Source organism: Limanda limanda, chromosome 13, assembly GCF_963576545.1.
Source record: "Limanda limanda chromosome 13, fLimLim1.1, whole genome shotgun sequence".
NCBI classification, from domain to species: domain Eukaryota; kingdom Metazoa; phylum Chordata; class Actinopteri; order Pleuronectiformes; family Pleuronectidae; genus Limanda; species Limanda limanda.
Genome location: NC_083648.1, coordinates 17923113 through 17932327, shown reverse-complemented (window position 1 = coordinate 17932327; position 9215 = coordinate 17923113). Strand labels below are relative to the sequence as shown.

The 9215-nt window shown below is 38.9% G+C and overlaps 1 protein-coding gene across 1 annotated transcript; it reads left to right on the top strand.

The window, feature by feature from the left end:
- Positions 1 to 1061: 1061 nt before the first annotated feature.
- asip2b (agouti signaling protein, nonagouti homolog (mouse) 2b) lies at positions 1062 to 8783 on the top strand. Its single transcript, XM_061085151.1, has 3 exons — positions 1062 to 1170; positions 7714 to 7781; positions 8616 to 8783. Exons 1-3 carry the CDS (start codon positions 1062 to 1064, stop codon positions 8781 to 8783), a joined length of 345 nt encoding a protein of 114 aa, XP_060941134.1.
- The last annotated feature ends 432 nt before the right edge of the window (positions 8784 to 9215 follow it).

The window sequence follows — 9215 nt, the reverse complement described above, 5'->3', positions numbered from 1 at the left end:
GAAATAACTATGTAATAGTATCTTTATTTATATGAAACTCAAAACAAAGTTACAAAGTCCTTCACAGATAAAAGAATAGGGGTAAAAGAACACACGAATAACATAAAAAACACAATGATCAAATAATAATTAAAACAATACAAATATAAATGTATGACAGAAACTTAAGCAATTTATTGCAGTGAAATAAACTGCAATAAGGTAAATTCAGGTAATGCAGTAAGATTAATATCAATAAATAAACATAAATAAATAAAATTAAATGATAAAATCATAAGAATACGGGGGAGGGTCCAGGGTAGGGGCCAGGGAGGGATTGGGACTTAAATCTGAAATCTGATTGGCCCTTGTCTTGTCTTATCAGTAGTCGTTTATTTTCAATTGCCATACTTTTAAACTAAAGTAATTTACTGACAATCGAAACAACACTAACATTTCCAGCTGTAAATATCAAAAAAAACAACTAAATATGTCCAGTGATGTGTGGCTTTGCTCACAGTTACAGAGCTTGTGACAGTAGACAGGGAATGGCTTAAATGTGCATGTTACTGAATCAGGAATTGTGCATGCATGTGACATATAATTGTCCCCTCTGTGTAAATTATGGCCCCGATTTAGAAAAATCCACTGTATCAATACAATGCATGTTGTTTAATAGCTTCAGTACATTTTAACCTTGGTCCTCAAACTAAAATGGTCGCTCGATAGATCTTGTCATGATGTTTGATCACAAAATGAATTTCTTGCCTCATTTAGTCTGTTGTCTGTTGCCAGGGCAACCCCCGTCCATCATTCCTCTCTCCTGTCGTGTCTCGAGCTCGTCACGTGGGGGCGGTGCATCTCGCTCGGTGTCACCTCCCTGATGGAAACAGTGATTCCTCCACTTAGCCTGAAGGAGACACACAGACAAACACTCAGGATTTACTGCAGCGCAACCACGTGAGTCCTGGATGTGTTGCACCAGGTAGTCCGGGATTTACTCTGTGAATTTGAAATCCTCATATTTTTCTGTCTTTCTTTCTTCTACCGTGTCATCAACAGATCTCATCTTCATCATCATCATGAGGAAGATCGCCGGCAAACACTTGTTGTGCTTCCTGCTGCTCGTCCTCCCGCTGTCCTGGGCTGAGGACACGAAGGAGGATGCGAAGAAGACTGCGAATGATTCAGGTGAGGATGAGAAGGTTATTGTTCAATATTATTTTATTACCTTTCTTTCTGTTTCTGTGAGCCAATGTGAAAACTACATCAACACCTCGAATGCTGCAGTTTTTGATATTAAGGAAAAGAATGACGAAATTGTATGTTGCTATAAATGTCAGTGACAGTTGTGTGTTCTGCAGAATGGGTGCCATTTTAAATTTGTCATTATTTGTATAAATATGCATGAAAATTAACTGTAAATTACATGTATTCTAAAACATTAATATTAAGTTTCTATAAAAGACCAAGAAATAGTATCACATTTCCTTGATGTAGTATTTTACTATACTGTAAAATATAGAATGAATTAAAATCCAACAGAAAGTGTTGTGGAACTTCATATCCCATCTATACATCCCATAATTATACACAAGTCAAATGTTCAAAAAGCAATCTGCATTATCTGCAAGCCCAGAAGTAAATTGTCAAAAAAATGTGTTCATCTCAATTATATCTTAGATGTTATTTATTTATTTTACAATCAGTAATTTTTGGTAAAACACCAGAATTATCTCAGTGCCTTTAGCATGGACACCATGTGGCTGTATTTCATGTATTTGCATATAACTCAGTTCTGTTTCTAACAGGAGCTAGTAGCATCCTCTGGTTTATCAATTTATTTGTGTGAATATGAGTCTCTATAAAACTAGTTTTTAAGGTTAACAGTTGAAATTACTGAATTTTATGACATTTAAGATCAGTTTTAAAATGTGAATGCTAACTTCAGTGAGCCAATCAACCACTAAGTGGCATCATGCTCAATTCAACACTGCAGAGAGGTGAGGGGAAATGTTGAGAGGAGGAACGTAATAAAGATGGAACCCAGGCAGGAGCCAGAAACACTTACCCATGGCTTGTTGCATGGGGTATGATGAACGTTTAACACACAATACCCTCAGCCACCCTCTGTCTATCTGTCTCTCCCTCCCCCCTAAACATATTGCACAACCTTCAAAACAGAAAGCTTACACACACACATGCACGCACGGCTAGGCACTAAAAATGCAGCGCAATGAGCTTTCTCGACCACCGTAATACACACTCATATACACACACATGAAAAACACAGAAACACACAGTAGACCACCATTTTTATTCTATATCATTTATCCAGTTGTTTTTTAAATTATAAACTTAAGTCTCGGATACTTTAAAACTAATCTTTTCTTCAGAATAAGGACATGGAAACAAAGAAACTAGTTGGCATGCATTTAAACATCAGTTTTGGTAACAGGACTGATTAAACTATAACCATGTTCTGTTTCAACAAATGTCCATAATTGATAGTGACTTTTTTAAATTGTTTTTATGAAAAGAACTGGAATAGCATGAGAGCAAATACTGTACTTCCACCAATACCCAACAGTCCCCTTAAATTCAATCAAGCTGAACCAGATCCTAGATACCAGTTCCTCATATGTGCTTGGTTTTCTGTGCATGATTTATTCTCTGGGAAATTGGTGGAAAATGTCAAAGAAAAGAAAGTAACTTTAAAGAAATGATCAAAACATTTTGGATCCACCACTCTGTCCAGATCCATCCCAAATGTCCTCTTACTTGGTTTCCGTGTCCCACCCTCCCACCAAGTTTTGTGGAAATGGGTTCAGTAGTTTTTGTGTTATCCTGCAGACAAACACACAAACCAAGGGACAGAGCCGAAAACAAGTTCAGCTGTTATCTAGTTATCAAACTGTCCCAAAGCAGATTCTTCAGTGTGGCTTGTTAAAATTCCCTGCTAATGCAAACAGGTATGATCGTTTCTGTCGTGGTTTGATAACAGCAGGAGCTAAAATAACCTTTGTGTGACCGTTAAACTTTTGGACTCTTTGGCTGAACTTGGGCTGTTATTATTTGCTACTTACTCACTTAATGTCTCCTTTTTTTTATTCCTGTCGTTGTTTAATTTTCCCACTCTTGTGATTGTCTATCCAGCCCAAGATACAAGAGTGGGTTCATTTGTGTCTAATGGTCACTGCCTTCCTTTTTATTTAGCACCCTGCACCCTGTCCTATTCATCACTTCATTTTTTTGTCACTGCACTCTGACCTTGTGCTTCTGTTCAGCCGCCTGCTCTTTCCTCAAGTGTCAGCTTCAATCATTAGTCATTTGAGTTTCGGGATTTTATTTTTCCTGCCTACCTGTCTGTAAACCTTCCTATCAAATCTCTGGCCTGGTGAAACATCAACACCTTCAGCTGGGACAAACGGTTTCCTTCAATTTCACGAGTTTGGCTGAGGAGTTCAAACACAGTAGGAGCAGGAAACTTCTATTTTCATTCCAATAGAGTCAAATGAAACCATGCCCAACTCTGCACTGGCGAGGGTCACGGGGTTCAGTCATCTCCCGAGGCTTTCATTACCAGGAAGAGGGTGGGGTTTCATCTAAACTGGGATGGATTAACGATAGATGCAAACAGGACAAGCAGGCCTACAGTCCGTCACACTTACAGGCAAAATCCATCATTTTTGAGCCTAGAAAGTTTACAAACAAGAATTTGAAATGATAATAAAATTAAATTTAAAAGAATATAAATATTGGTTAAATGCGGAAAATATAAACAATAAAGATAATCTTCTGACCTGCCAATCAAATCGTTCAAGATCTTATTGCATGTTTTAATCCCGAGTTGGAAAGATGTGCTGAGCAGCTCATATTTCACATTATCAGCACTGACACAGGGACCGTGCTGTGTGAACATGTGACAGGTTTACAAATAACCGCTATAGGGGAATATCTTCCAAATTTCTGGAATAATTGCATTTCAAAGTACAGAAGTCGGGAAAACACAACTAAGGAAACAAATCTATCCATCTGTGTTGCTAAAGAAGATGCAGTACGAGAACCTGCTTAGACATAAATAAAGGGAGGACATAAAGGAAAAGAGAATAGTTTCATCATAATTTGTTGAAAAGACAGATGGTGGCTTCACAAAAAAATGCAATATTTCAAGGAGTGGATGATCAATGTGTGGATGAGGGCGTGAGCATCAGAGGCATGAAACATCAGCCGGTTGAGCGAAGGTATTTTCTCCAAAGTATACAGATCAAGTGTTCACATCTGGTCAAAGATAAGCCCCAAGGTGTTGTGCTGGAGTGGAAGAGAAGGTGCAGCGTCCATCCTTCATGAGGCAGAAAGTAAAAAGAGCTAAGAGGCGAGGAGGAGGGTTTTTGATTTGTTGCCTTTTGCGAACCTGCGCAGGATTTAGGTTGTAAAAGACACATTGTGGTATAAGGCTCAGGGTTTGAAGGGTGCCAGTTTCTGAGGAGAAAAGCTCAACTTTGATGCGAGATGTTTTGGTGATGATCCAGAGATCATCCAGGCCCAGGCTCCATTGTTTCTGGGAGCATGATTCAAAGCAAACGTAAATGATGTCCGTCTGTACAGATTTGCCACAGTGAGTCAATTTAGTGGAGAAAAAAAATAAAGACACCCTATGTACTCCACTGTTCTCTCTGCTGTTTGGCATTGTGAGAAATACAAAAGGTCTATTTTCCGGTTTTCATTTCAATCAGTTATGGAAATGCTCCTAACACCTAACCCTTCTACTGCAATTGTAGTATTTTCCACAGCTAAGCCATGCTATGTGAAATTCACTAACAATCTATTCCCTAGTTGTTGAGATGTTTCACTCCAAACTACCTCATGATGGCACCATAGTTCAAGTTAGATAATCACAGAGGCCCATCAATGTGTGTGGAAACCCTAATGGAAGCCCGTCCAATAGTTGTGGATATTTTCAACTAACAGACTGACATTGAATAGGCAGCGCGCCGCTAGCGTGACTAAATCAGTAGAACGTTGTGTTGACAGAATTCCACAGTACCATACAAAACCACTTTGTAAACTGATTTTTCACAATTTAACAAAACATAGACAATCTGTTTCTTGCTCCCTTGATTCTTGATCTTATCCAGCAGCGACGAGAGGAAGAAGATGTAGACTTCCACATTTCATGTCATAAATCGTTTGACCAAAACTGTGACAAATGATCCACAAATGGGGGAAGACAGGAACCAAAACAGGAAACACACTGTCTACAAACGTCTCTCTAATATTTCATAAAGTGCTGAAAACTCTTTCGGGTAGTTTCACCAGGACGTACGTAAACAAAGCCTTTGCAAACTTATTTTTTCTGTAAACCAACAAAGCACAGACTCTCCAATTGTTCTGACACAGAGGCCTCACAGAGGTCAGTCCACCTGATGACAGACGGTTTGTTCTCTGTGAATAGAGCCAGTGTCTGGTCATGGATGTCAGCTTTCACAGTTCTTCTCCGTCACCAACCAATTAATGAACCAATGTTTTACCTCCTCTTAGTGGCTGGTGGGACCATATGGTGGCAAACTAGATATTATTGTTTAGTCTGATCCCAGCGTGGCCCCAAGCCATCGGCTCCCAGCGCAGACCCAGCCGGGGTCCACGAGGGGGTCCCCGCCCCCCCCCCCCGTTTTGTGTTCGATCCATTTAGTTGTGGTTGATTCACAGGGGTCACAGCTTTCACAAAGGAATTTGCAGTTCCATCATATGCTATAACCTTTTAAACAATAAATGTTGCAGGAAAAATGTTCTGCAAGCCAATTATTTCTGCGACTGATTAAATTGTTCTCTCGTAATTGATGATTAATTACTTAGTTTCTATGTTTTAAGATATTCACTGTCTTACTATTAAAAATGCTATTTCAGGATGTCTATATCTAAAATATAATTCAACACTATAACATGTGAAAGCTATAGACTGTAGTGGTGGGGGAAAAAATCGTTTCTGTTCAGTATCGCGATATTTTGTGCCCGCGATTATATCGATACTGTAAAACATAGTATTGCAATTTTTATTTTTTTATAATTATATAATTATAGCCCCTGGCTGGCAAAGCATGACGAGGAGAGTTTCAGAGTTTAAAAGATACCTAGTGTGTCTGCTGAAAGGTTTTTCTCCACTGCAGGAGATATAGTAATGGCCCAGAGGAGCACTTTAACATCTGAGCATGTTGACCAACTCCTTTTTCTGAACAAAAATGCCAATATTCCCAAATGAATTTAACATTTTGGGTCATGACCTTGCAGCCAACTGGACTGGACTCTAGCAGTAAACATTTGTTCATTTTTCTCAATTTGATTGAAGCTCTAGGTTACTCTTATTTATATGATTATTCTCAAGTTTATGTTACTCTATTATGTCTGCTTGATGTTACTGTATTGTATTTAAATAATTTTAAGTTATGTGCTGGGAGCTCAGTGTTCATGTGAGAGGTCTCCTATTCAGAAAATAAATACAAAGGTCCTGTGTCCTGAATGTTCAAGGGCAAAGTTTTTGCACTACCCTTTCTTAGTTTTTGCACTTCAGTTAATGTGTAGAAGACAATGTTGTTCACAGAATTAAATGTGACATTTGAAGTGAGTTGAGCAGTCTTATTTTCCTCATTTTTTGTAATGCCTTTGAATAATATGGGGGACATGAATCGCAATATATCGCAGAATCGAATCGCAATACTTGCAGTATCGCAATATATCACAGAAGCGCAATACTATTGAATCGTGGCCCAAATATCGCAATACTATTGAATTGTCACATTTTTGCCAATTCCCACCCCTAATGGACTGGATGCACAGTAGGACTATATTGCACATATAATAGACGTCTTGATAAAGATCATTTCAGATGTTCATGTCATCCTTTCCAGGGCAAGTGATGTCACTTTTGCCATTCATGCGTATACAATGTTTTTTATCCACAACTTCATTTTTGATATCCAGAATGACCATTATTGATATATTCTTTTATAATATCATATATTTTAAGATAACCCAAATGAAAAACCAGCCCAGATAGCCATAATGTGATTTGAATATCCCAAAATACATTTTGACATACAATTAGCATTAGGGACATCCTCAATGGTCAATATGACCAATAAAAATGGGGTCTGGCCTCTCTCCAGGCTGCAGGCGGTGGGTGTTGACAGTTACCAATCAAAGCTGCAGAGACGTCAGCCACTGTTTCTACATAGTCAACTTGAAAGGCGAGTGGGGGCTGAGAAGCTCTGAGCTCTTTCATGCGCACATGTGAGGTTTTGACACAAATTGAACAGCATATTCTTGAATGGCTCGGACATCCAAAGTACAATAGCTTTGAATAGAAATATGGTTACTTCACATTGTTAAAAAGAGCTGGTTGAAGTTGTGTGAACGTCCAGTTCTTCTTGGACGCCGACCTGTGCGAGTTGTTCCAGGAGCATCTGGACAGGAAGATGCCCCTAAAGACACACAGCATCCATCTAAAATAAAGTCTTGTAGTAATAAAGACATGTTTACTTCTATTCCAAAGCAAATCCTGTTCCCAGAAGAGTTCGGGTCTCAAGAGAGTGTGGTGGTGAGGGTGGTTTTGGTCTTGGCCACAGAAACGGAACTGATCTCCACTCAAAAAGAACCATAGATATCATTTTTCAAACACATGTTATTGAATATGTTTATTAAAAGTGACAATGACTCTTCTTTTCTTTCCTTCGGTAGTTTGGAGCCAAGCGAAGAGCCGACGACTGTTTGCAAGAAGAAAGACTCCACAGGAAAATCCCAAACCTGTGAGTTTTCTTCTTAAGCTGTCTTTGTATTCCACGGGCAGCCACTGCATGTTCAGTAATTATTCAGTCAGGTATAATTATGATTGCTTGTAAATAAGACGGGTGAGAGCAATGCTAGTTTGATTATGAAGTGTGGACAGTGGATTTTATACTTGTTGCACTTTGTATAGAGGACAAAAACTGGACCAAATTTTAAAAAAAAAAGAAATAAAAGAGTAACTCAATAAATTGATTAATATGGCGTGAACAAATTATATAGATGTAGTAATTAATGAATCTATAAATATATCCTGTTGTATGTTTAAGTGTTTAAAATCACTATGTGTAGAATTAATTCCCAATCTCTAGCACCCCTTGGGGGCAGTACAATGACATTTCATTAATAGGTTGTTCTTGTTTTTCGTTTTCTTGTCTCCCATATATTAGATTATAGATTTGAGGGGCAGTGCAACAGGTTGAATAAACACCAATGACATTGTTGCCTTGTGAGGTTTATTTGGTAAAGCTGTTAGTGAAGATGTTGCTGCTTATTTACTCATCCAGCAGATATGGACAATGTGTGTAAGTCTAATATTCCCCCTCTTACAGCTCTGTTTTGGTCCCGTCCAACTTTTAAGCTGCTAAATGCTTCCAAATGCTGCTCAGATTTCTGTCTGGAAACATCTGATGTGAGCTGGCTTTGTGTAGCCTATAGCCCCCGAACACTATGTAGAAATGCGGGGAAGATTTAGGTGAATTGTTTATTTCATTATGAACCACCTGTTTAACATTAGAACACGTAGAATGTTTTGAGAGGTTTTCTACAAATGCTCCTTTTTGTTGATGTTTTTTCAGAGTGTCAATTCCGGCAAACCGATGCCTGCACGTCGCTGCGGCCGCTTAATGGAGAGCTGCTCCTCTCGAGTGCCGTGCTGCGACCCCTGCGCCTCTTGCCGGTGTCGACTCTTCAATACCATTTGCAACTGCTGGAGGATGAACCACGTGTGCCAAAAGAGGACATAGATGGAGACCACACATACATACAAAGGCATAATCATGTGCAAACACCCCCCCAGCACCAGGACGTACTAAGTGATGAGCATATGTCAGCCATGATTTTAAAACCAACCTGTTGAGACTCATTTGTGTACACAAGGGGAATTCACACTACGGCCACTGGCCTGTGGGGTTTTTCTCTTTTACAGCACAGGTGCAGAATATTATCACAGCTCAGTGTAAACCATAGGAAAATTAAGAAAACAGTTAAACAGAGTTTAAAAGTGAACGTTCTGTCTATTGTGGTTGGCGTCCACACTTGAAAGGGGAGAGAGAAGCAACTGAAGCATTGAACACCCACAGAAATGTTTAAAGAATACACAGTTTTGCAATATACTATTTTTAGGTGTAAAAAAAGGTGTGTCATATGCTTTTTAGTGTACATATACAATTACATAT

What these genes read in the sequence shown, in the direction of transcription:
- asip2b (XM_061085151.1), top strand. Translation starts at nt 1,062, where the DNA reads ATGAGGAAGATCGCCGGCAAACACTTGTTGTGCTTCCTGCTGCTCGTC. An exon ending in GAAGACTGCGAATGATTCAG is followed by an intron (nt 1,171 to 7,713) that starts GTGAGGATGAGA and finishes TTCCTTCGGTAG; the next exon opens with TTTGGAGCCAAGCGAAGAGC. An exon ending in CACAGGAAAATCCCAAACCT is followed by an intron (nt 7,782 to 8,615) that starts GTGAGTTTTCTT and finishes ATGTTTTTTCAG; the next exon opens with AGTGTCAATTCCGGCAAACC.